The sequence below is a fragment of the Xiphophorus maculatus genome, chromosome 5, assembly GCF_002775205.1.
Source record: "Xiphophorus maculatus strain JP 163 A chromosome 5, X_maculatus-5.0-male, whole genome shotgun sequence".
Lineage (NCBI taxonomy): Eukaryota > Metazoa > Chordata > Actinopteri > Cyprinodontiformes > Poeciliidae > Xiphophorus > Xiphophorus maculatus.
The window spans coordinates 28,905,518-28,932,515 of NC_036447.1; the positions used below are offsets into that span (position 1 = coordinate 28,905,518).

Below are 26,998 nucleotides of genomic sequence, written 5' to 3' on the forward strand. Positions count from 1 at the left end.
ATTAACATTATGACCTGAGCAGAATTTGGTGCCACTTGATAAAAATGGGTTACCTTTCCTAAAACGTTAAAGAAGACAATATACTTAAAATAATTTAGGCTGGATGACCAGACACTTTGAAGTTCAGATTCAGGCTAAAAAGAGTTATATTACTAAAAACTTAATAAAAAGATCACGACTATGAAACCAAAAAGTTGTATTAAAGGATAAATATAAGGAATTTAATTTACAAACTGACTGGGTTTGGCTTTGCCTGTAAGGTAAGAAACACAGACCAGTAATCACCACCTAAGAGTGGATAACAGCAAACGCGTTAGAGTAAATCACAGCCTCTCATTGGGCCATGTCAAAGCACTGTCCTGGTAATCTAGCTGGATTAAATCGGGATTAAGACCTGCCAACTAGAAATGTGGCAGAAAGGGAGTGAGAAACCGTCCGCAGAGCGAGGAGCAACAGAGAGGGAAGGAAGGTTATCTATTTATTTATTATTTATTTATTGGAAAAGGATGGACCAAAAATCATGATGCTGGAGGCAAATAACAGAAGACGTTTAGACAGAAGAAATTATTACAAAGAGATAAAGGCTGAGAAAGAAAGGCATAAAGTGACAGATGGATAGTCAAGAAATCAGGAGTGATTTCCCCTGGTGTCACAGAGGAACCAGCAATCAGAGCTGCTGTCACCTTCTGCCTAACCTCTCTGCTCCCCCCTCTGATCCCAGTGGGATGAGCAGGTATTGAATGGAGCCTTGAACTCACCGCTCCTCCTAAAACACCTAAAGCCTCCCCGCTCTCTCAGATCATTGATTGTTGTGCAGAGCCCTGAACAGCCACACCATCGGGGCAGGAGTCCCTGGGGGCCCAATGGGCGATGGGGCCGGATCTCCACCAGTGAGAGGGAAAAGACAACGGTGAGGAAAACCCCCCCAGGCGGAGCAGAGGTGACCTACCTGCCTTCGTTGACCAACTCGATGAAGGCCAGTCCTGCGTTCTTCTGGATGGAGTTCTGCCATTCCTGCAAGCCAACAAAACGGCCATAAATACTAGGAAGAAAACTGCAAAAAAACTAAGAACACGGTTGTTTGCTTTTCTTGACTCAATATGGGACAAGCCTGTGTCATTAGGTTGAGATCATGCGTGAAAAACTACCGGCAACATCAGCGTTTTGTTAAAAATGATCCATCGCTGTTGTCCTGTTAGAGTTACATTTACTTGAGTCATTCTTTGGAATAAAACGTACTTTTAGAAGTATTTTTACTATGCTGCACATTTTACTTTGAAATGGGTAAAGTGAAGTTTATTATGAAGTCTTAATTGAGGAAACCTTTTTGGATTCTCTATCCAATATGAGGAACTTCACTGAATGAAAAGCAAGCTTGTTTTAAAGAGGAGTTCACACACAGACACACACTTGTAGTTTTTGTTAAAGATTTACGCTGAAAGAAATTGATTTGGAAAATGTTTCTTTTGAACTGGTTTTGTTATTTTGTAATGTTATTTATATAAATGTGTATTTTTGGTATTCAAAATGTCAAAATTTTCACATAACTGTAGGCTATGGTGATGGTGTAATTTTTAAATATTAAATGAATCACTTCAGTAGCTTTTTTTACAAAATGCCTTTGTACTTTTTAGCTATTTCACCACTCTTTGGGTTTTACAGCTTCTTATTTAATTCAACTTTGAATTCAGGTCGACTCGCAGAAGGAATGACATAAATGAAATAAATGCCCGTTTTTATATGACATGTTTTCAGTTTTTTGTATTTCTTTTAAAGGGAAAAAAGTGAGGTGGAAAAGATGTATTCAAAATAAAAAATTAATTTTCAATAAAACAAAAAATATATATGTTTAAGCCACATCACACATCTCTGATTTGTAGAACTGCAACTTTTTACAACAGAAAAAAAACAACTTGTGGAGGCACTGTGCTGCTTCCATTCCATACCCAAAACATCTAAACCACCAAATATCAAATTATTTTGTTAGAGGGGCAGTATTATGCAAAAATTCACTCTGAGTTTTATACCATGATATAATGTATTTCTCTCATCAAAAACATACTTTTAGTGTTGCTTTGATTCTCTCATTTTATGCATGTTTGAAAAATCTAATATTCCATGGCAAAGATTCAGAGGTGCCTACATGCTTGCTCTTACAAAGCTCCACCCAATGCCACAAAGCTCCGCCTATTACCACGGTGGGAGCAGCAGTCTCCAGCAGTGCTTCTGCCTCACAGCGATCCTCTAGCCTAGCAGCAGCAGCATTTATCAAACACATGGCAGAATTGGAGCCGATGGAGCTCATTAAAAAAACTCTCGCAGTCTTGCGCTCGATCACAGTTGTAAACAGCTTAATGGAGGCGTAACATTGGGATAACTTCCTGAATGTCAGAAACAGTAGGAGATCAGCACAACTCCAGGAGACTTTAGTCATACATCAAAATACAACAGCACACACCTAAAGGAAAACTTGTCTTTGTTAAAAAGTCTATGGATTCAACTTTTATCTCACCACAGGTCGGGAACACAACTTTAAAGAGTTTCGAGCTTCAGTCCCCGAATGCATGGACATTGGGTGAGCAAGCCACTGCAAGTCATGTTAAAAGTGCATTTATCACAAGTAAGCCTCACAAATTTCTCTGACTAACGTTATGGTTGAAGGTGTCAGTCTAAACAATCCGACCACGGCCCGGGCCGGGAAGGGGACAAAGAGCGGGGGAAAAGTCGGCGGCCACCGTCTCTCTCGTGCTCTGTTCAATATTTCAACACCTTAAACGCAAGCGTCAAAAGAATAATAAAGCAACAAGGTCAGGGGTCCTGTCTGAACCTCAAAGCACTTCTCCCCCTCTTCCTCTCTGGGGACGCGGGGAAATATGTGCAAAAATATTTCAGCTTGGAGTAAAAAACTACAAAGCCACATAAATTAGAACCTCAATCACTAAATGTCTGCATTTTTTTAAAAAAGGAAAAAGGAAAATGTTTTTCCGACAATGAGAAAACTTTCCCAGACATATGTATATTTTTTTTATCAAGGTTACAAAATATTTAAGTGACAAAAGGATGCATAGGAAAATGATTTAAAGCTAGCTGTCAACATCTCCCGAGCTGATAGAGGAAACGGAGTGTTTATGTAGAGGCTAGCTTGTCAGTAAACCTAGAGATCCCACAGGGAGGAGCATATCAGCGCCGCGAGAAACAAAGAGAGATCCGTTTACAAGATTTTCCTTACGCCCATCCAAACATATTTGTACACGTGACGCATTCGAGAAACCGTATAGCTTTTTCCCCTCCTTCTCGGCACAACAAGTACAGAACCATCGAAAGCGATCAGCACTTGGAGCCAGGGGAAGCGTTCCTCCGAAAACTTTCTGCTTACCGTCACTCTGGAAGCAACACACTTAACCTCGGCTCAGAACCGCTTTCTGTCCCGCACCAGCGTATTGGCATTGACCGTGTTTACAACGCTTTCCAAATAAAAGAGGGCACTGAGGGAATAGAAGTCTGGGCCTGAAAGACGGGAGCCGGCGAGGAGGAGGGAGCGTGTGAAGAGCAGCCGTGGGGCTTTAGCTGGAGCGAGGACATTAACCATGAGCAGAAACTAGAGGGGGAGGAGGGAGGGGTGAGCTTGTTCTGAACCAGGCCAGACCCAGTGAGCCGGGCTTCAAATAAACCCAGCAGGAAGCAAGGCAGTAAATAGAGCTGGAACCCGTGCCGTCGGATGCATCAGTCAGACTTTAAAAGAGCAACACTGATTTCTATTGGTGCTCTGATTGCGGTTTTATGGCAGATCACATATTACCGATCTTTAAAAAGCCTGACCTGCCGATTCATTTTTTTGGGCGACACTGTTTTATTTATTTTTTCCCTTCCTGTAAAGTTGCTACAAAGAGCAAAAGTCGCTGAGTTGCTCTCTCACAGCAGAGCAATAGAGGACAGTGGTTGGTTTCTAGATCTTTGCTGAGGTAGATAAGATGCATGGATAAAAGATCGGCTTCATATGGAAGTATTGGCCGATCACTGATCTCCCAAAATTAAAGAAATTTGGGCCGATTTATCGGTGCACCCCAGGTGGGATCTGCTGATTGGACTGTTAAAAAAAATGCTAATTCAATATCTAAATACAACCAACCACCCAGGGAAAAAAGCTGCAGGCTGCATCACAGTTTAAATTAAATAAAAGAGAATATGAGGATATTAAAGACTGATGCCTCATTAAAGTATTCCCAGCTATTCAAGATTTTCACATTTTTGTCATTTCAACCCCAAACTTCAATGTTTTACCATATTTCATGTGACAGACCAAACGAAGTAGAAGATAACAGTGATTTGGAAGGACAATAGCTTTCTTTAATAATGACGAGCTAAAAATGATCTCGTATTCACCCCCCTCAGATTGGATAATACAGTGCCTCTCAACATTAAAATTCAAGTCCTACCAGAAGTTGTAAAATGTATTCGGGTCTGGGCTTTAACTGGGCCATTTGTCCAATGAGCACACTTCAACCTAACCCACTCCACTGAAGCTCTGCTTTCCATTGTTGCTCTGAAGATTGCTCTTCTTGTGTCTTCCTTTTAAATTAATGGGATGCTCATGTGTTCATGTCTTGGCAGGTTTGTGGTTGTCCTCTATACAGTGCCACATTTCAGTGAGACACAATAAACAGTTCAAAGTGAAGTTTTCAGCGCTAGGAAAGGTCTTCTCCAAAATGACCTCGTTTTGTTGTGTTTCTTGGTCTTCATGGTGCCGTTTGTTCACTTCTCTGACAAACCGCTGAGGCCTCCAGACAACTGCTGGATTCAGACTAAATTACACACAGGTGGACTCTGTCTATTAATTGGGGGAGTTCTGAAAGCAATTCGGTGCGAAATGTGAAAAAGTTCAAGGGGTATGAATACTGCCGCAAAGCATGGGGAATCCCCTCACTGATGTTTTCTCAAAAAGTACAACAAACAGAAAAACACCGTCTGACGTGCTGAACTCAAGTCAATAAAGAGAAAAATGGCAACTAAAGGTGGGGTCAAGAAAATATCTTAAGATTTAGACGCAAGATAAACAGGGTCACATTTAAACAAACCTCAAAATAATAGTAGAGTGACAGGATTAGCTCTAAACTGGGTTTGAAGAGAAGCAGAAGGGTCATTGGCATTGTGTGCAGGCTGCCAAAGGTGATAGCAAGACTAATGGCGTCATTATGGGCTGAAGAACGCCTCCTACAGTCGAATTAAAAACAAGCGGTGACCCTGATCCGAGGGACATCTCCAGTTGACAAAAAAAAAAAAAGCAAAACGGTGGGACGGGTCGATGATAGGATATTGGATTTTGGCTTGGCCTGGTCAGCGATGTTGCAGATTTTATGGCCACGATAGGGGCTATGACCACGGCGCTCCTGATGAGAGGATACAAGCAGCCATTGGTGACCTCTCACCTCTGACCTGACCTTCAACAGAAGATAGGAACTGGGAGTGTGCTTTTCCTTGATCCTGACAGAAACATTGAGGATGTTTGAAAAAGCTCCCGTGGCTAATGTTGCTGCTTTTCTTTTGACATTTTCTCTTGTTTTTTTTTTTTATGTTTTGTTTTTTTTGCTCTTAAACGACTCAAAGTCTGACTGTTGGTGTAAATGCCCGTTTAAATCTGAAGTCGATACGACAGCTCTGTTTGGTCTGCCTTCCATGATGATGGCATTGAGTCTAAACACACATGCCACGGACTTCCGTCATTACAGCTGATTATCCATAATCAACATCTAAATATACCACTTGCACTGGTGAGAAAACACAGACCTCCTGAGCAAAATCGCCTTTCAAACATCGGCCTCACCACAACACAAGGAAAACATTTTCCAAAGCGGAGAAAGATACGTCCCCGGCTCTCCCGAAATAACAAATAAGTCAGCTGTGCTTTTTGGTGGCATCACTCATAATCACAAGTATTTGTTGATTTGAAAAGGCTTGGAGGACTGGAGCTTTTGGACGGAACGACAAAAGCATAAATCCTCAAGCTGGAGGTGACAATCGAGGCCAGGCAGGATGGAAAATTGGTTTTCATTTTGCCAGAACTTTTTTTACACGAGCGCTGCGAAAGTAGTAAGTTCTCGCAAATTTTGCCGTTTTAAGATTGGATCGTTGCTTTAAAACGTCTCATAAACAGCAATATAATTCAGACAGGCACTTAAAAAGAAAAACTCTTAACAATGTTCTTTCTTTGATTAATACAGAAGCTGAGTAGTCTGGTATACAAGAGGCTGTGTGAATAACTCAACACCAGAGCCTCTTCTCAACGGGCCACATGTGCACGTTCATGTGCTTAAATGAAAACAGACAAGTCGCGTTGGTGTTTGCGTGCTTAAATTCGCAACTGAAGGAATATTTACTGATGTGCAAATATTTACTCAGCCGGGTCTCCGAGAGCTTCATGGACTCACACTGTCAGGACTAAACCAACAAAGGCCTAGAGCTTCCATATCCTAAACACACAAACTAGAAACATGCGAGAATAGCTCAATGAAAACCCACTCCACGCAGAAGCGGCGACTGTATACAGGACGTTTCATATGTGGTGTTAATCCAGTTTTATGGCCGTGTATTGCAATGGTGTGGGAAGAAAAATAAGTGCAGCTGTTTATCCAAAAATGTCGTCTGTTTTTTTTTTTTCAGGCCCTTGATCGCAACTGGATCACAAAGCGTTGTTTTATTATTTTGAGACTTTAATGTCCCTCTACCATGAAGGATATAGCTACGGCTAAGTAGGGGGTGGGCGATACGGACTTAAAAGTTTTATCACAATATTTAATTGTCACAATAATTGGAATTTATTGTGACATGGATAAATTAGCACTTATGAAAAAAATCACGATAAACAATAATATGATAAATATCCACCTATACAGCAGAGTCCACAATAATTCACACCCCAGCAGAGTTCAATTGACAACTTTCATTTAAGCAAGAAATTTGGCGATTTCACAGGAGATCAAGATAGGTATAAAACTAACAACAAAAAAAAACATTTTTTACAAAAATGACATTAAAAAAAAAAAGTTTAACTGCCAGAGAATTTTTACTGAGATTTTTACTGAAAGCCCCAGCCATGACTCCTGAGCAGGTTTCTGCTTCCACTGCTACTACTGACCGTTCAGCAGTTGGAACGACAGCTCTACAGGGTTGACAGGTCTCCTTACCGTCACCTTCAGCTCAACTCACAGATTCTCTGATTCAAGGCAAGTCTTTGGTTGGGCCACTTCTAAACATGGATATAGTTAGCAAGCTAAAGGAAACATGCTAACTTGAGGGCACCACACGACTCAGTGGTAGGGCAGCTATTCGATTCTAGGCACTACTAGCAACAAGGTATCTTAATGATTAAATAGATAAAATGTTACTAAATCTATTGTGAGTATAATAACACTGAACTATATTATATCTGGAAATGGAGGCAGCTTATAAGACCCTGACAATCTAAAAAAAATACACACTGCTGTGAGGATGATGCTAACTGTGCTACTTGCTAATACGCAGTTTTTAAAAAAAGTCAACATATTTTTGACTTAAAAACTAAGTTTTAGTCAAACTTAGTTTGATTAAAACTTTTTTAGCTCTTTGTTACTCTTAGTCTCACAGTGTCATGTTGCCCCTGGTCTTGAATAAATAATAACCAGTTATGGCAGAAGGTTTGTTAAATTAGCTTAACCTGCTAACCATCCACGAAGTCAGAGGGGACAGCAGCAAGCTAACATTCTAATCTGAAGTAACAGCTTAGTTTCTATTCCTCCTCCATCTTTTGTTTCAAGTCTTTTTCTGACTAAATCACACACAAGATTAGTGAAAATGTACTCTTTTTTTTTTTTTTTTTAAGTACAATGGCCCGAATATGCTGCCGTACTCACAGTGTCATGTTGCCTCAGGTCTTGAATGAATAACCATGAATAATCATAGAAATACTCATAGAAAAAGGTTTATTAAATTAGCATAACCTGCTAATGTTATTGGAGGATGGAGCAGCTTTTAAGCCATCCATGAAGTCAGAAGGGACAGAAACAACAAGCTAACATTCTGGTCTGAAACCCTTGCTTAGTTTCTATTCTTCCTCCATCCCTTGCTTTAAGTTTTTTTTTTTTTTTTTTTTTACAATATTTCTTCCCAGTATTTAACATAAGAAATGTTGAAATTCCACAGTAAATTTGGGAAAGCCCATCAAGTGCTTGTATTTTTTTTTGTGTGAAATCAGCATAATGGCAGACAGAGGAAAAGCAAGGGGAAAAACTGTAGAGTACATTCCAAAGTCTCATAACGGCGAGGCTGTTGGGTAGGAAAACATCACGTTAACGGTGTCTGTCAGGGGCAGAGGTCTCTGTTGGGGAAACTTCACTTGGCTGAAGCACGATTATATGTTGCGCATAAATAACCGGCTGTTCGTGCCACTTGAAGCCGGCTCGCGGGAAAACCAACTGGGAGCCAAATTAAAAGCCGCCACAATATTTTTAGGAGTCTCCTGTCTGATTTTCTCCTCTCAGCTAGAGTCCGTTTCCTGTCAGGAAGCTCCCCCCCCCCTTCCTCCCAGGCTTGACCCCCGACCCCCTCCACCGCTGCGGAGTTGCACACGGCGGGGAGTCTTTAGGATTAAGTGCCAGTTGGTGTATGCCGTGTTTTCTCTGCTTCTCAGCGGAGAGTATATTTTCAAAGGATGCGGGCAGCATTGCAGAGCAACGATGCTGGACACAGAGCCGCGTGGCGCAGATGTGGAGGGGGCATGGCAGCAGAGTGGCGTGGGAGGCCGGGGGGGTTAACGGCTCTTTGATTTTCACTCATCTTGAACCTTGTGAGCCTGTTTAACTGCACAGTGGGATGTTGGGCTGACAGAAGGGAAAATTACGAATATGTCGCTTGGTTTCATTGCATTCATCGGATTTCTCACGTCTCTCCTCTGTTTTTGTTCAACATTTTCTGCATTTAATCCGTGATCCAAAACACATATCCACCAACCCAATCTCACCTGCCTAGATATCAAAACACATCTGATCTTTCTCTCTTCCTCCCTTCCTCTGAAGTTTTGCGACCCGTAGGTTGGTCCTCTTGGTCGTCACGTCTTGCTATCGATTGTATGGGGGAATGATGAGCGTCACGACCCGTTCCCAGACAGCGGGGGGCTTAAACGTCCCTCCCTTTGCCACTCTCTCCTCCTGTAACTTGGAGGTCAACGTGTCAAGGGTCAGCAGAAGCCAAGTGTTTTGGGAAGTCGACGACTTTCTCCTTGCTGACTAGAACGGGGAGGTGTCCATCTGTGAAACAGGTTAACATTTGGTGAGTAGCTGGGAGCATATGATGCTAGCAGCGGATGGATCAGGTGGGTTAACGCCGATGTTACTGGATTAGAATTGAAAGGATTATCCGGAGGCGTGGTCGCAGCAACAAAACCAAAAGACAGATTTCTCTGGTAGTTTATGAAATATTGAAGGAAAGAAACGAAGCAGCTGACATAGATATGATTTTTGTTTTTGTAAAGTGCCTTGAGACGACATTTGTTGTGAATTGGCACTATAGGAAAACTGAATTGCATTGCATGGGGTTTTTATTCCCATTTATTTATTATTGCTTTTGGTTGTGTTTTATTATATTATATTTTGTGAATATTAAAAAAAAAAAAACTTCCCATTCCAGTGTCTTTGCAAAATTCTAATTTATTTGTCTTTGACAGGGTGAGCTTGCATCATTATGCCATTATCAATATGCTACTTGAAAATGGTCTCAAAACAACAATATAATCATTTTGGGACAATTTATAGTCCAGCAAAATTTACTGTTTGTTTTTGTTTATTTCAAGTGCACCAAGATATTTGCACTAGAAACTAGACAGAAATACTTGGTAAGATTGAGGGGTGTTTTGCAGTGAGCCTCTGTGATCCACTGTTCTGCAGCATTTGGCTCAGTCTTACGCCATAACACACCCGCATAAAATGACTAAATTACTCACCAGTGAAACACAATGACGTTTGAGGGTGTAACGTAAAAAAGGTAATTTATTTTAGAAGAGATCTGAGGAGGATCCAGTCCAAAATGGAAAGAATGGACAGAAGAGTATTACATGAGTTGCGTTTCCATAGAAGTATCAACACATCAAATGACAACTTTTTATGAAGTGTGTGATGCTGTGAGAGCTCTGGTGGAGCCAGAAAAATACCCCAGAAAGACATCCTCCTTCTCCTCCTACTTCCTGTCGTCTTCTTTAGCATTTCCACCAGTAGTAGAATCCGGCTGTTGATCACGTGACTTTTGTGATGCAAAAAAAAAAAAAGGCGTTTCCATTACAGTGTTGCTAAATGCATCTATTTCAATACAAAATACAGAACCTACCTCATCCAACTGCAAAAACTTACAGTGAGTTATTTTCTATATTGCCGTGTTTCAATTAAGCAAATTTATTTTCGTATTTTCAATTTACGCAATTTTACCGTCAATGGAAACGAAGCTAAAGGCGTCATCAAAAGGGTTTTGCATTAATGTTCATAAACAAAAAGGATCATCATCATTATACCGCTGGAAAAGTCATCACAGTATAGCTCTATAACTCCTCTTTTAATCTTGTGGTCCGTCCATTCCTTTTAAAGTCAAACCAGTTCTTCTCATGTTTTTAGCAGAGTTTACAATCAACAGCGTAGTTTTAATGAATAAAAAGATAATATGAGGAAAACCTCCAATTACCCTACAAAAAATACTTTTTGATTACCGTTTTGTAAAAGGATCAGGAAGAGACGACCTGCACAAAAAAAAAAAAAAATCAGCAGCATTTCTCCGCCTGGCCGTCTTCTCCCAGAGCGCGTACGGCACCCATCTCTGATAAATGGCAGGACGATAGATGGGCTGACACAGGGGCCGGACAATAATGGCTGATCTACAGGACACAAATGCAGCTACTGAGAAGATTTATGGGCCACTGCGCATCGAACACCATCCGCTATCCAATGAGATAATTTCTCAAAACTCCAGAGGGATGGCAGCCGTGGAACTCCACTCTCCGGTCCCACTGTAAGTGCTGATTAATCGCATGTTCTACGCCCGGAGCCGGTCCTGGGAGTGCATCCGAGAAACAGGAGAGCCGCCATAAAAACGACAAGAAGAGGAGCAGCTCCAAACAGGGACAAAGACGAAGAGAGAGAGAACGCTCCTTTAAAAGCATGATAATCATTTGATGTGGCAAAGATCGCAAAAAAAAAAAAAAATCTTAAATCTCATGGTAATATTTAATTTATTTCCTTTTGACCTGAAAAACCTTTGTTTTTAGACAGGACAAACCGAAACAAAGGATTGATCTAATAATGATGCACCAGTAAACTGACCTAGGGTCAACATCATTTTCCTCTCGATGGCAATCTGAAAGTCTTGATTTTTTTTTTTTTTTTTTAAAGTCTCTTTCCTGTTCTACTGAAAATCTAAACTTATCAGACATTAGCAAGCATGTCCTCAGATACACAGGTTTGTTTTGGGTTTATCAAGAATCAAGTAAAGGTTAATGAACAACAGGGATCAACATGAATTTCTTTGATTTTTAATCTTATCTCTAGTCTGGATTCTGCTACACAGATTATTTAGTAAGTGGGATGACTAGCACTTTCCTAGTCATTCCGTATACTTTAAGTGTTGCACACTGCAGTCACATTCAGCTGGTCACAGTTAGATGTGGTACATGCACCGATATGCAGGTGGGTAGCAAACCCGAGGTCAGGTGCCTTGCCCAGGGGCACAGCGACATGAGACAAGATGATCATGGAATCAAACCGACAACGTTTGGATTGCATTCCTGCCAACTCTTTGACATTCACATAGTACAGCAACTAGTCTCATTAGTTATTAAATAATAATTAAGACAGTACGATAACTTCTATGTGGTGAGGATATTAAAAAAAGACAAAAAATAAAATAAAATAATAGAAGAACCCCCTTGTGGCAACTGAAAGAAGTACACATACCTGGGCAGACTGTTAGTTAACACGATTCACCCACAGCTGCTTGGGAGAGTGCTGCTGGATCCACTGGATCAGGATGGATTCTCCCTGAACAGCAAGAGCTGATCTTAAGACAGGAGCTCCCTGACGCGCTTGTCTTTTATCCGAGTCCATCTGGTTTTACTGATGCAAACATGGCATTTCAATTCCTTCTAGAATTGGCGTCCATTTCGTAACGGTGGGAACTGATTTAAATGTTTAAGTCAAGTAAAATGCAGGGTAATTAATCGCATTTTAATCGAAAACCATATGTTGACAGAATTTTGAAAACAAACTTTTTACTGCTAATTTATTGAATTAACAGGCATTTGAACTCAACAACAAATCCATTTACTGTCTTAAAGTGTTACTTGGGATATTCAAAGTGCTACAAGATGCCCAGTCAAGTTTCAGGAGTTTCATGAACCGTAGCGTTGGGGATGCTATGGTTCTGTGCTGCCGCTACATGTTTAGCACTGAGATGCTAATTTAGGCTTGAAAAGGCTAACTCCTTTTAGCACAACTTTCCAGCGTCGCATTAGATCAGGTTTTTGAAGCAGAAATAAAACCCCAGTGGGTCAAGAGAAGCAGCTTTGTCTCAAATCGCCGTTGTTGCTTGTACATTACAAAAGAAAAGAAAAAAAGCTTTTAATGTGTTGAAATCTACGTAACTGATTAATCAAAATTAACTTGTTAAAATTCCCGCTCTACTCATAGCGGCTGCCCAACAGATACAAGAATATGTCTATAAATTGGAAACAAATGGCTAAATAAATGGTTAAATATATACCATATTTATACAAATGAACTGGAACTTATTAGTTTTTAGGAAAAAAAAATTTTAATCTACAGTTTTGTTTTCAAAATAACTTGAGTTTGGCCCAACATTCACAGCAGCCAGAGTCAAACTCCGTGTTTCAGTTTTCTGGAACTTTTTGTGACATTTTAAGAAAGACTGAAAAGCTGAGCATCAATTTGCATTTAAAATGAAGTGCAATCTGAATCACAAAGGAAGCCCCGCGCTTCCTCTCTGTGTGCCACTCTATAAGAAGTACAGTTTAAGGTCATTAATCCTCCGTTTGTGTATTCAGGAGACCACCAGGATCAATATTACAGATGAGGGAACGGCAGCGCGCCACCCCAACAGTTAATGTCTGTTTAAAATGGCCCTTTAATTGGTAGCGCCGTTGTGCTGGCCTCCATCAGAAGCACTATCAAACAGCGGTTTACCATCCGCTCCTCAATGCCAGGCCGACGCGGCTGCTAGTGCAACTTTCATAGGATCTCTGATTAAAAACTGCTCTGCAGTCCCCAGCCTCTTGACCCCTCACCCCGGCTGCACTCCATCTCCCAGCTTGGGAAATTAATTAAAATTTCCAAGAGATGCTGCTGCGATCACATCTCTGATGAAGGTGTGGAAGAGGCGGCTGGGGGCTGGGCAGAAAAAGAATCGGTCAAAATCCCCTCCATCTACTTCGTTCAGCAGCTAGGCAGGAAAAAAAAAAAAAGAAAAAATCACAAGATGGCCACAGAGCACTTCCTGTGTGAGAATGGAGTGTTTCCTGTGCCGGAGGGCCTGAGAAACCTCGCTAAATAACGCCATCAATCATGGCGGGAAAGGAGGAGAGAGGAGGGGGCTCACTCTCGCTGGCTCGCAGGGAGAACAAACACACAAATAATTAGACGTATTGTAATTTAGCCCGGAGCGAAGTCTGTCCCGGGTTTCTGTCTTTTCCCTGGTGGGGAAAAGCAGCAGATCATTCCCATCCCTCCCTGCTCCCCCACTGCCCCCCCTGTTACACAACAATAAAATTACATTTGCATTAGCTTGTGTGAGAATTTGGTTGGATGATTTATTGAAGCAATCAACACTGCACTGGCCAATCACTGGCCGTCTCACTTAAAAAGAGAGACTGTGTGCATGCGTGTGTGTGTGTGTGTGTGCGCGTGTGTGTGTGTAACTGGGAGCTTTGGGGAGAAGGAAGGAATAGCTTGGGCCATGAACCAAAAAAGGGGGCGGGGGAGCGAGGCATGAGCCGTGCAGCGGAGCAATCACTGAGATTCTGCCTTTGATTAGATTAGCATTAAACAACACCCTGACAGATATGACAAATAGGTGCATTAGCGGCCGTCATTCTTTGCCGTCGAGCTTTCAGTCCCGCCGTTTCTGCGTCTCTGGACACGAAGAGGCTCACATTCACTTCCCCCCCCGCCCAGACCCCTCTGATGTCCCCCCCCTCCTGAGTCCCACAAGCCCCGGTTCTCAAGGCCGATGACATCCAAACAGATTTGTAATCTGGCCGCAGTACTTTTTTCTGTAGAAGAGGCTAAATGAGTAATGGGAATCAAACGACATATGGGGGGAGTTAGAAGGAGAAGGGAAGAAAAGATGGCGGTGTTTGGTAGGACAGGAGATCCATCCAATAACAGAGCAGAGCACGTTAAAGAGATGCCTTTGTGGTTTTTGGTAAAAACGGAGAGAACAGTTTCACCGAGTAAAGTAATCACAGCCTCCTTAAATGAACTGTAGTTATCATACCTGACGACTACCGCAACTGGACAATCATCACATAACTGGAGTAGGACCTGCCTGACGGGATGAAGTAGGCTAAAAGACCTCAAAAAGAAATTAACTAAACAGAAGAACATAGTTTTGACGTTTAATTTTACAAGTCTGTACTCAAATTTGGCGTCATTACTAGGACACAGATACCTGAGGTCTAGTATCAGTGCATACCAATTGAATACAGAAAAACAGAGCTGAATTCACTTAAAATGATTTCTTTTTAACCACAGACATAAATGTACTCGCTTACAAATGTATCTGCTAACTGTACCAGAGCAGGACACTACAAATAAAAAAATTATAATAAATGTTTGAAGAACTAATGAGCTACAATAACATTTAATTTCCCTTTGGTATTGATAAAGAATTTCTGAATTTGAAATACACCAATAGCTTCACCAGGGACTTAGCCCTGGTGAAGCTAAATAATTAACACTTTACTGAGGTGAGTAGCATTTCGGTTTTTATCCAGCAGGAACCCTTCTGTGCATCTCTTAATAGTAAGCAGCCATCCCAGAGTGATCCATTGACAACCCGATCATTGGCCCCGCCCACGTCCACTCATGATCCCTGAATTAGTATTCATGAATCCAGCAGCAGCTAAATAAAACCTGGCAACCAAAACACCCAAAGAACGGAGAAGAAAGAGCCAATCAATGCAAAGCACCATCAAATCTACATCATCCCTCCTCATCGGTTTGGGCCTGGGCCACGAGGGCCAGCGATCGGGTCAAAGGTGACCTGGACAGGTCGGCCTCTCTTGACCCCTCTGACACGTGGTTGCAGCTCGTCGTCCTCCACCTGAGCTGCAGCATCATGGCAATAGAAAGCAGAAAGGGAGAGATGCTGCACTTGCCTGAGAACACAGCAGCATGACGAGCTCCACCACCGAGCTGCTGGACTTCATGCACACCAGACCTGGACGAAACAAAAGGTCAGGAGGTCAGAGAGCGCATTAAAACAGTTACACAGTAATAACACACAAACTAACTAAATGCTAAAATTTGGTTTTAATTAAAAACCCAAATAAAATGGGTTTTTAATTGTTTAGGAGCACAGCAGTGCAAAACACACAAATTCTTACCAAGTACTAGAAACTAGACAGTTTCTAGTGCAAATATCTTAGCACACTTGGAATAGGACTAAATTAACTTACAGGGAATATTTTAGCAAGAAATAGAAGCTTGTTTTAAGTCAATAATTCCTCAATATTGATTTTAAAAAAAGTACTAAATATAAGTAGAAAAAAAATATTCCAGTGGAACGAGACTACAGTTTTAACTTACAGTATGGGAAAAATGTCTTGTTCCTCTGGCAGATTATTTCACTTATAACTGGAACTTTTTTATCAACATTAAGGAATTATGAAGCCACTATATCTCACTAAAATGTTATCTAAAAGTTAGCACACTTGAAATGAAACGAAACTGCAATATTTGCACTAAAAAGCAGATCAAAAATACTTGCTAAGACTTTGTGTTTATGCAGTGAGCCAACATAGATCTAGTTATTAGGTCTCTATGATTCTGACCCGGTGGGAATCCAACAGAAACGACGCTTTTTAAATCAATCCAGCTGTGTGATTTATAATCATTCCGCTGCAGAACAAATGGTTCAAATCAGCTATTTACAGACCCAGATAGCCGTGATCCTCGTCTCCTTGGTGACAGCTAGAGGCTGGTAGGTGGTGTTAGCTTCCTGGGTTCTGGTGGAGACTCGTACTGGTCCGTGTCCCAGCAGACAGGGATCAGCTAACCTCGTGCCATCTGCCTTGGGGGTAAGGGCTTGTATTGATGGGACTAATGAGTCGACATGATGTTACTGTAAACTAATACATATCTGGGCCTTGTATTACAGGCTGGACCTGACCAACATATGTCTCCATTGATCCCTACCAGCGAGCCCAAGGCTTTAAAGGGCCGGTCAAGGGGCAGAGAAGGGTCCGAGGTTCAGACGGGGAGTAGCAGAGAAGCTTTGGTGTGTTTCGTTGGCTCTTGAAATGACATGTTTAAAAAAAAAACGCATACACACCCCCACACACACCTTCCTTCCAACGCATTTCTCCACCCAGCCTCCTAAAGCTATCAATCAACTTTCCATTTTGCTTGGTGGCAGCAGACATCCCAAACTCTGCTGTTAGTGGCCTGACCTCTGACCCCAGCTTGCTGGAACACCCCAGCTCATTGTCCCCTGCAGCTCATCACCGTATTAGATTCAAAAGTCAGAAGTGTTGTTGAATTGAAATTACAGATGCACCAATCCTTCATTAATATCTGTAGCGGTGCCGATATTCTAGATTGGGTATTTGCAGCAATGTAGCCGATCCATAAGGGCAGATCTATTCAGTTTAATTCTATGCTTTGTCCTCTCAGCAAAGTTATGCTTTATTATTTATTTGACATTATATTTAGAATTTCCTAGTTGCATTTTCTGAACCATTTGAAAGATGATTTGTTGCAGTTTATTTTTACATGTTTGACCAAAGTAGCCAACCTATTGCTATTGACAGTTTCTTCATTGTTTATTTTCCATTGGCTGTTCCACAATTACAATAAATTTGTAAGTACATTTATGTCTGTGTTAAAAAAAAAACAGCATTTCAAGCAAATTCAGCTCCGTTTTTCTGTATCAGATTGGTATCGGCTGATACTAAACCTCAGATATCAGTGTTGAAAGTGAAAAAAGTGGATCGGTGCATCCCCATGAGTGACCCGTCTCCATGCCAACTCACTGGTGCCCTCGATGAGCAGCTCCTGTCCGTGGCTGCCCAGCAGGGTCCGAGACAGGAACGGGGCGAAGTCCACGAAGATCTCCCTCAGCAGCGGAGCGGCCTTTTCCAACGCGTGCTCCAGGCGCTCCGAGATGCTGAAAGGAGTCCAGATAGTAGAACGAAATCATCTCCATCTCTGAGGTAAAATCAGCAGGAACTCACAAAACACTTGAAAAAGCTGGAATATGTGCTTTTAATGAGGCCAAACATCCAACCAGGTCAAAGACCATAAGATATGCATAAAAACTAAGTATGCTGATGAGTGTAAAAAACTGTGCATGCAAGGACAAGAGGGAGGGGGAGGCAAAAAGAAGATGAATCACCTCATGTTGGGGGCTGTGTTCTGGGTCACAGGGGAGAGTGGGGGGACAGATGGCAGGCTGGAGCTGGCTGGAACCTGGCCGCCTGCTGCAGGGAGAAACCAAACAACTCAGTTATTAGTCTGGATGTTGGACAAGAACTCACACACACACCCATGCACACACACACAGAGCAAGAACTGCTACATTCAGGGTATTGCACTGAAAAAACAAATCTTACAAAGTATTTTCGGTTCAGTTTCTAGTGCAAATATCTTATTATACTTGAAATAAATCAAAACTAACTTACAAGTAACTTTTCAGAAAGTACTAGCTGGTTTTAGGTAAATAATTCCTTAATATTGATGAAAATGTTGATGAAAAAGTACTAGTTCCATTGGCAGATCATTTCACTTTTAATATGGAAAAATTGTCTTGTTATAAGTACAATAATGGTAATATTAGGGAATTACTTACAAGCTATATCTTGCTGATAAGTTACTTATAAGCTAGTACTGTCTTATTTCAAGTGAACTAAGATATTTGCACTACATATTACACCAAAGTGACTTCCTAAAATGTTATGTTTTTGCAGTCGTTTGAACAAAACACTTGCTTTGTTCAAACAAGATGCACAGGAAAAGAGGTTGCACTGAAAGAACACAAAATCTTGAAGTAGTACTTTCACTGGCATATTATTCCACTTAGAGCATGGGAAAAAAATATTTTTATAAGTGAAATAATCTGCCAGTGGTACTAGTACTTTTTCATCAACATTAAGGAATTATTGACTTAAAACAAGCTCCTTTATTTTTACTGAAAGGTTACTTGTAAGTTAGTTTTGCATTATTTCAAGTGTAATAAACCAGAAACTAGATCAGGAAAGAGGCAGCGAAGAAAAATGGAGGAAGCTGTTGAAAACACGTTAGAGCTGCAGGTGGAGCAAGACTTTCAGCAAGTAACAGGAAGGGTAACGGAAGGAAAGCAAACTGCCCTGTTAGACTCTTTCCAGCCTCTATCTGTTGGAAAAGTTGGCAGCCTTTACTAATATTTAAAGTGAAAGATTCATACTTTCCATAATGTACACAGAGACTCCAGTTTCTGTAATGCTAGCAGGCTACCCTTGCTAACGGTGCTAACAAGAACTAGAACTGGCAGGTCATAGAGTTTCCATCTGGAGATTGGAATTCACTGCATCTCTAGGTTTGTTTTTAAATATTAAAAAATCCAGACATTTGTTTCTAGGAGGATCATTTAAAGAAGTCGTTTTTGAATTGAGATGCATGAAGATATATAATGGAGCATTGTGTCCATGAAATAAAACAACAATATCACAAGAAGTCATAATGTTCCGACTTCTTGCAAATATTATGACTTTTCTCGTAACCCTACAACATTACTGTCATTATTTGGACTTTTTTTCTCGTACAACCTTATTTTTGTAATATTATGACTTTATTTTCATATTATAAATGTTTTTTGTAACTTTATTCCCATAATACTACAGATTTCTCATATTATTTTTGACTTAATTCACATCTGACTCTTCTTGTGATATTATGACTTAATTCTCGTAATATGACCTTTTTCGCATTATTTCGACTATTCTCTTCAATTTTATGCTCATAATACATTTTCTTCATCTTATTTGGACGTCATTTTCGTACAATTATTCTCATAATTTGACTTCATTCTCAAATACTACAACTTCCTCATATGATTTTGACTATTTCTGTACAACTTTACTCTCGTAATGTGACTTTTTTTACATAATGACTATTTTCGTAAGAGTTTACTGTTGTAACATTATGACTTAATTCTTATAATTTTATTTTAGCATAGTCCCAATCCTACAATATGCTAGGATTGCCATTTAAAAAGAAATCCTAAAATTTTTTCTCTATTTAACTTTGGGATTTGTTTTATCTTTAAGCACAGAGGACAATAAAACTCACATATTTATAAAAATAATTTATTATTCTACTGTTGTTTTTGAATACTAAGGGGATTTTTTTCATAATTTTCCCCTCATTAAATCATCCCAAACAAACTCCTCTGGGCTGTTTGACCGTTTCATTATCCAACTAAAAGGTGCTTTACGACTTCACTTTGGCGACAGAAGCAAACGAGCTACAAAGTCTCTGTGTGATTGATCTGGCAGTAAATTCTCTTCTCTGTGCCTCATAAATAAGCTAATGCCCAGCTGAATATGGAGCAGGGTGGGGGAGCGCTGGGGTGGGGGTGGGGGATTCCTCTGGTGTTTCAGCCGTCGTGTTTTTCCAGCCAGGACGGTCTCGGAGCAGGGATAACTCTTCGGGACTGACGCGCGGTGTAGTGTGCGCTGGAATGCGAGTGTGAGTGTGAGCAGTGTGTGTGTAGGGGAGGTGTTAACCAGCGCCATGTGGACCTGGTGGGAGCATCCCTCTCCAGCTGAAGTGGCTCCTTAAAACAAATGAGCATCTCCATTAGTCCTCCCACTGCCCCATTAAAACGGGCACTCAGAAGCATATTTACTGAGAAACGCTGAGCGACTCCCAGCACCTGATGCTCACTGCTGCATTTAGCATCCTGTAGAAGCAGAAACGACTCCATAAAGTCTGTCTGTGGACTTGGGAATGAAAAAAAGCTAGATTTACTTCAACCATTTCCTATTTATTTATGTGTGCTTTTCTGTAAGACTGTCGAACAAGACGGAGGTTTTTCTGCATGTTTAAGCCCATAATTATTCTTATAAATCTACCTTCTCATGCTAGCAGCTTATGAGGCTTGTGTTTATTCTCATATCTGAAATTAAGAATATGTAAAAAAGATATAAAGATATGAAAATATGCAGAAAGAAAAGGGAGCACATGATAGCTGTCTGAGTGCTGCTGTTAGGAAACTTAGCCACCTCTTTTCCAACTAGTACTAACTTTTCATTGGAACGGACAAAAATCACATGTGGTGTACCACAAGGTTCATTGCTGGGACCCCTCCTATTTAATATCTAAATAAATAGATCTATTTAGCTCAGACTATAACAAGTTCAGACTTGTTATAGTCTGAGCTGCTCCTTCTTCCTCAGGCATAAGTCATAAGATTAGCTACCATAGCCATGCAGATGATACACAGAACCACATTAAAATGTCACCAGGTGACTCTGAACCCATCCCAGAACTAAACAGATGTTTAAAACAAATCAATGTGTGGATGAGCCTAAACTTTCTCATCCAACAGAAACAAAACTGAAGTTATTATCTTTAGTCCTACAGAGGAACAATCTAGAGTCAGCTCACAGCTTCAGTTATTACAGTTAGAAACTAGTGACAGACCCGAAATCTGGGAGTAGTGATGGACTCTGAGCTGAACCTGCAGAGCCACATAAAGACAGTTACAAAGTCAGCCTTCCATCTTCTAGGATTAAAGGACTAACATCTCAGCAAGATCTACGTAGAGACACTCATTAATGGGTTTATCTTTAATCGCATCAATTACTGCAACAGTGTCTTCACACCTCTGCCTAAAAATAAATTACATTAAAAAAAAATCCATCCTCCAGCTGCAGCTGATCCAGAATGCTGCTGCTGACATTCTGACTAAAACCAGGATGATAGAGCATCACTCTTTTCTAAAGTCCTTCCACTGGCTCCCTACAGCTCAAAGAATAGATTTTATAATACTGTTGTTAGTTTATTAATCACAGAAAGGCTTAGCACCAAAATACATTATGGACCTGTTGCTATATCAACCACATTGATGCAATCCCCAGGATAAACAGAGCAAAAAGTGACGGAAATTGTTAAAACGTTTTGTCTGAAGCTTTGTCAATCCTGGGCTTCAAACCAGGTCAGTTTGACTCGGGTGGTTCTGGTGCTGGGAGAGATCGGTCTTGGAATTGGGAGAACCGAGACCAGCAGCTATGTAGACAAAATCATCACAATAAAACCTTTGGGTTCACAATGACCGAGCATTGATGAATCAACCAGCAGTGAGTCCAACTCTTTGTTTTTGACTGGTTTTAATCCAGTACAATGACTGTTTCTGAATAACAATCAGTCGTCCTTTAACTCCACAGTTTCTGATTTTAGTGTTGCTCTGCTGTAAACTGGTCAGAGCGTGTCGAGGCAGATTTTCACTGCCGTCTCTCTCAAACACAAACCGACTCGTTCAAAATGAACATTAGCTCCAGACATCTGGACAGCAGGCAGGAAGTGCTGACATTTCATGTCAACCTAAATAAAGCATACACACTTCACATTTCAGTATTTTCTGCTACTTAACCAACACTTCAATGAAAAGCAAAGCACGTCTCCCTCATTGTGTAATCTGTGCAGTATAAATGTGACGATTTGCGTTAATATTCTATTAAACAACATTTCCTATGAGCAGAACTAGAGTCACTATGTCAAAATCACCTGATTTGACGTATATTGTACATACTTAAAATTTCACTAAGTGTTTTTGGTCTCGTTTTTAGCAAAAATATCTTAGTACACTTAAAAGAAGACAAAACTAACTTACAGAAAACTTTTGCAAGACATAAGAACTTGTTTCACTCATAATACGGAAAAAATGTCTCGTTATAAATGAACTAATCTGCCAGTGGAATTAGTACTTTTTTTAATCAATATTAAGGAATTTTTAAAACAAGCTTCTATATCTTGCAAAAAAAACAACAACTTACTTTTTAAGTTAGTTTTGTCTTATTTCAATTTTAATGATAAATTTGCACTAGAAACCGGATAAAAAATACTTGGTAAGACTTGTTGTTTTTGCGGTGCAGGCAGTCTGAGAAGTCAAGCTTCTAAAAGAATGTCGACTTTCTCTCGTCCAAACGACGACTTGGACCAATCTCGACTGAAGCGCTTGCTCTCGCACTTTCTGCTGCTGGATGAACTTACAATCTGCAGCGTCCACAGAGAGGACCTGGGAGGCGTCGCCTGAGGACACCACGGCCACGCCGTCCACCGGCGTCCCGGCGGAGACTGAAGCGGCGGCGGAGGTCTGGGCGGGGGCGGGAGACACTTGAGACGGCAACACGCCGGCTTGCCTCGGTGCGACGACGACGCTTCTGCAGAGAGAAGACGTTTATCATTCCTTTATTGTTGTCCTGAAATAACTGCTGGGAGGAAACGCTGAGCAGGACATGACAGAGGAAGAATTCAAACACTGATCCACAGTAAGACTGCCTCAGTGACAACTCGTTAATTTGTTCTTTTAAAAAGGAGATCAGACATTGTTCTTTTTTTTTCTCTCGCAATGATAAAAAATTAAAAACACAACTGGAGAAGTCTGAAGTACAGCTTACAAAGTACAAATAAACAGATTCACTAAAGGGACGTTATTGCATCTTAGAGAATAACATATTTTAAAAAATGAATTCAATTGTTTATTTGCTTATTTTAATGTTTTTTTTATAATGTATAAAAAAGATCAAAAGGTAAAGTGGAAAAATCTTCAAAATTGGACCTTTTTTTATCGGATTAAGTGATTAATCATCAGAATAATATATAGATTAAATAGATTACTGAAATAATCGTTAGCTGCAGCCCTAATGACTGTAGTTAACGTGATTACTTATTATGGATTTTTGCCTGAATATTTCAAATGAGCCACATTATAGATGAGGTTTAGTGAAACTATCCAAAGTGCAGGAAGAGGGCATGTTCCCACAACTAGTTTCACAACATTTGATCATTTTCAGGTTTACAGTACTGCCAAATCTTTTGCTGGTAGCAAACTGCAAAAATCAAAACACACCCAGGTTTTAAAAATTGTACAAAATAATTTATAATAGCTACCCACATAAATAAGAAAAACAACTCTCTGCCAGAGACGAAATCAGTTTTATCTTATAACAGTAATTCAGTCTCTTCAGATCGTGCCGTAAAGACGAAAAAAAAGAAAAGAAGAAGGGTTTCTTAGAAGCGTGAGCTAGAGAAGAGTTTCATTCCCATCTGACGAGCAGAAGATGGGCGGAGAGCGGCGTTTAGATAAGCTGTCAGTTTGGAGCGGGACTCTTGACAGACCACTGGTCATATCAAAGGGAGTCTGGTCCTGCTTATCAGTGCTGACACAGTGAAAGCAGGGTCTAATCACAGACTACTGCTAGCTCTCAGAAACACAACCCGACACAGGCTCAGCCAGATACGCAAACGCTCCGATCTGACGCAGATCACACAGCGGAGAGCCGCCCTCCGTTCCTGGCGCATGTGTGCTAACTTCCACGCACTCAGACGGCCAGTCTAATGTTTTCGTCGTCGGTTCCTGCAGTGCGGACAGAACCCTGGCTGCAGTATCAGAGCATGGGGCTCAGTCTGAGTTGAGGCGGATTAACTGACAGGTTCCGTGTTCACCTGAATACACGCGTTTGGGTTTCCATGCAGACGCGAGCAAATGAGAAAACTAAATGGATCCGATGTTGACATCCTTCAGGGTTTAACTCCGAAAGCTTCCTAAACGCAGGGTGGTGCCGACGTTATTGACAGAACTTAAACACCAACCATGGTCCTGAAAAAGACAAATAAAAAATATATATTTAAAAGTTTTAGCACTTCAGTGAAAGACTTGTGTTTGATTGATCGGTGGTGTTGCTCATTTAGCGCAGGCACACCACATATTATCCTTTGTCCAGAAAGACATACTGTATGTGCTCCCATCGGTCTCACTGCAAACTCAGAGCGGTGGCACAAATATAGCGTCGTAAGACCAGAAAGCTGCATTTACGATGTGCTAACATCCATGTCAGCTAGATTTTATTTATTTATTTTTAAGTTTTATTTGCCTTTACTTGAGAATGGTCAGAGAGGAAAGTTGGTAACGAGAGAGAGGGAAGACATGCGACAACGGTCATGAGGCTGGGACTCGAACCTGCGACGGCCGCCTCGAGTACTAAGGCCTCCGTTGTGTCAGGCTTTCTATCCGCGCCGTAGCAAAGCCCAGTGAATTATTCAGCAGGTCATTAGCCACACTTATCACGAGAGAGCCGCCCCAGTCGATTAATCAGCCGTGAGCGGCTCCACTCAGCCCGCAAACAGAAGCCCGGAGCCAAACGTGTGTGTCCGTGCATGTGTGTGTGTGTGGCTGGGACTGAATTATTTAAAGCTCTCAACACAAGAAAACATAACGGCAGTCAATGCTCTGATTCCACTGATCTCTGTTGTTTTAGCTCAGGATGTGACTGAGAATAAATTGTCGTCAGAGCGCATGGAGGCAAATATTGTTTTCCATGTTTTACTGCAGACTGATGACGGTTTTATCACGTCACCATTTCAAAACGTTTCAAATGGAATTCCGTGCACATGAAAGTAGAAGGGTTTTAAAATGACTGCAAGAGCAAATAACCGGAATTTCAAATAATTCAACAACATCAAGTTGGGTTTGGAGAGAGCTTAGCCTTGATGACACACAAAGAGGCTCATTGAGTTTGTAGAAGTAGAAATAAATGTTGCTTTTAATATTTTTGAGCTAAATCATGTCTTTGTGGGGGTTTTTTAGCGTTGTCAATTGAGTAAAAAATGTAATCAGTTTAACCACAATCGAGCTCTGCGATTAATCGTGATTAATCACGATGCTTCACTTTGTAAACTTGAAACGTAAAAAAGTTTGTTTTCCAAAAAAAATTAAAAACTGAGATGCTTGGTTTGTCTCAAACCAAACATCTCAGTTTTTCATATTCAGGAAGGTTTAAGAGAATTTATTTAGTTTCAAACGTAGTTTAGAAAAGCTAACTATAAACTGGTTGTGTTCTGGTGGAAGGATAATTTACAGCTGCAATAAGTCGCGGCTTTTCTTTTTTGTTATTCGAGCGTAATCAAACAGGAAGTGGGGGAGAGAAGAAAAGGAACCCTATGGGAGAGAGTTTAGGCTTTTAGGTCAAAATAGGTAATGTCATTCATTTGTATTTTATAATGTCAACGCATCAAACCTCTTAGATCAATCGTATGCGCAACCGGGTTCACATTCATGGCCCTAGTTTTAAAAAATATTTTTCTGACTATGAAACAGAGTGCCAGGCGTCCCATTGCTGCAGTAAATATAAAAGCTGAAACTTTCTAAACTCAAAAACTCAATAGTGAACATGGAACACAAACATGTTACTCTTTCTGCTGAGAGAAAGAATTTTTAGTTGCAAATGTCACAGACATATTTTGTACCTTTTTTTAGTTTTCTGTGGCATTACTTTTTTTTTTTACACACGCAATTAAGCGACATGGTGTACAACAAAATCATTTTTGATCTGAGAAAATCTAGAAAGTGAATTTTCCTCCCAAATGTCTCATTTCTGAGGAGTATGGAGCTGAAAATGTCCAACAGCAACATGAACGAGTGTGTGGATGGAAAACTACTGCTTTAATTTAATTATTCATTAACCAGTATTACTGTAATTTATAACTCGGCAGATTCAAACGAGAAAGTTGGTTACTGCATCTGTCGTCTATGTCTGGGGGCGAAAAATCAATTCCATCAACTAATGACATTTTTGTTTTTTGAACATTTAATTTTTGGAGAATCTGGAATCTGCTTGGGTTTCCAAAGTTCAGAGTGATGTCAGAGCCGCCATCTTGTTTGACGAGCATGTTTTACTGCGTCGATTTATTTGGACTTTGAATTCAGGTCGATTCTGCAACGGAATATTAGGACCGGGCTACGATTATTTTTCGTTTAATTACAGGAATAAAGTTGTGACATTAGGAGGAGAAAGTCATGATTTCATGAGAATTGAAACATGAATAAAAACAAAAACTTAAAATGAGTAATGTTGAGCATCTTGCTACGTACGTGTGTATGCTCTTTACACAACACTTCAAACTTAATAGAAATACTTAATCTTTTAATACATCGGCATCAAATTATCAGTAGGACTTCGAAACAATCAAATCAGAATTTAACAACTATCAAAGCTTTGGCTTATTAAAATAACATTTTTCTTGTAATTTTAAGACTTTTTCTGGTAAACTGACTTTTTTCTTCTGCTACTATTTTGACTAAATTCTAAATATTAAATGAATATTCTTGTAGCTTGGCCCTAACAATTCATACAAATCATGGAAGGGACGACATGAAATAAAAGCCACTCTTTTTAACCAGTCGTGTAAAAACCCAAATAGCGAGCCTCAGCCCCACCGTTTCCTCACATAACATGTTCGCTAATCCTTTAACAACATTTTCACCGGCAGCGCGGCTCATCTTCACATCAGCTATAGCGCGCGCGTCCAGCCTGTTGTCAGGAATGCAAACAACTGCGCCATGTATATGCTAGCGTCCAACACTCGCACGTTCCGCTGAGCCGTCTCAGTCTAGATCCCAGACATGTACAATGACATTGTTTAGTTCTGGATAGTGTCAGCAAATATTTGCAGACTGGCTGTCATAACAGGGGCAAAGCTGAGAAATGCACGGAGGA

General features: G+C 40.6%; 1 protein-coding gene across 7 annotated transcripts in view; it reads right to left on the reverse strand.

The window, feature by feature from the left end:
- Positions 1–26,998, reverse strand: part of lrba (LPS responsive beige-like anchor protein) — a 233,153-nt gene that overhangs the window by 136,513 nt on the left and 69,642 nt on the right. For 5 of the 7 annotated variants that reach the window (XM_023334195.1, XM_023334198.1, XM_023334197.1 and 2 more), the window contains exons 30-34: positions 22,494–22,663; positions 17,638–17,722; positions 17,276–17,409; positions 15,401–15,462; positions 950–1,014 (exon numbers count right to left, since the gene is read on the reverse strand). In XM_023334195.1, coding sequence (XP_023189963.1) covers positions 950–1,014; positions 15,401–15,462; positions 17,276–17,409; positions 17,638–17,722; positions 22,494–22,663 — 516 coding nt within the window. Of the gene's footprint in view, positions 1–758; positions 919–949; positions 1,015–3,376; positions 3,404–15,400; positions 15,463–17,275; positions 17,410–17,637; positions 17,723–22,493; positions 22,664–26,998 lie in introns of those variants that run through there. The other 2 variants (XM_023334200.1, XM_023334199.1) reach the window with 2 other exon arrangements.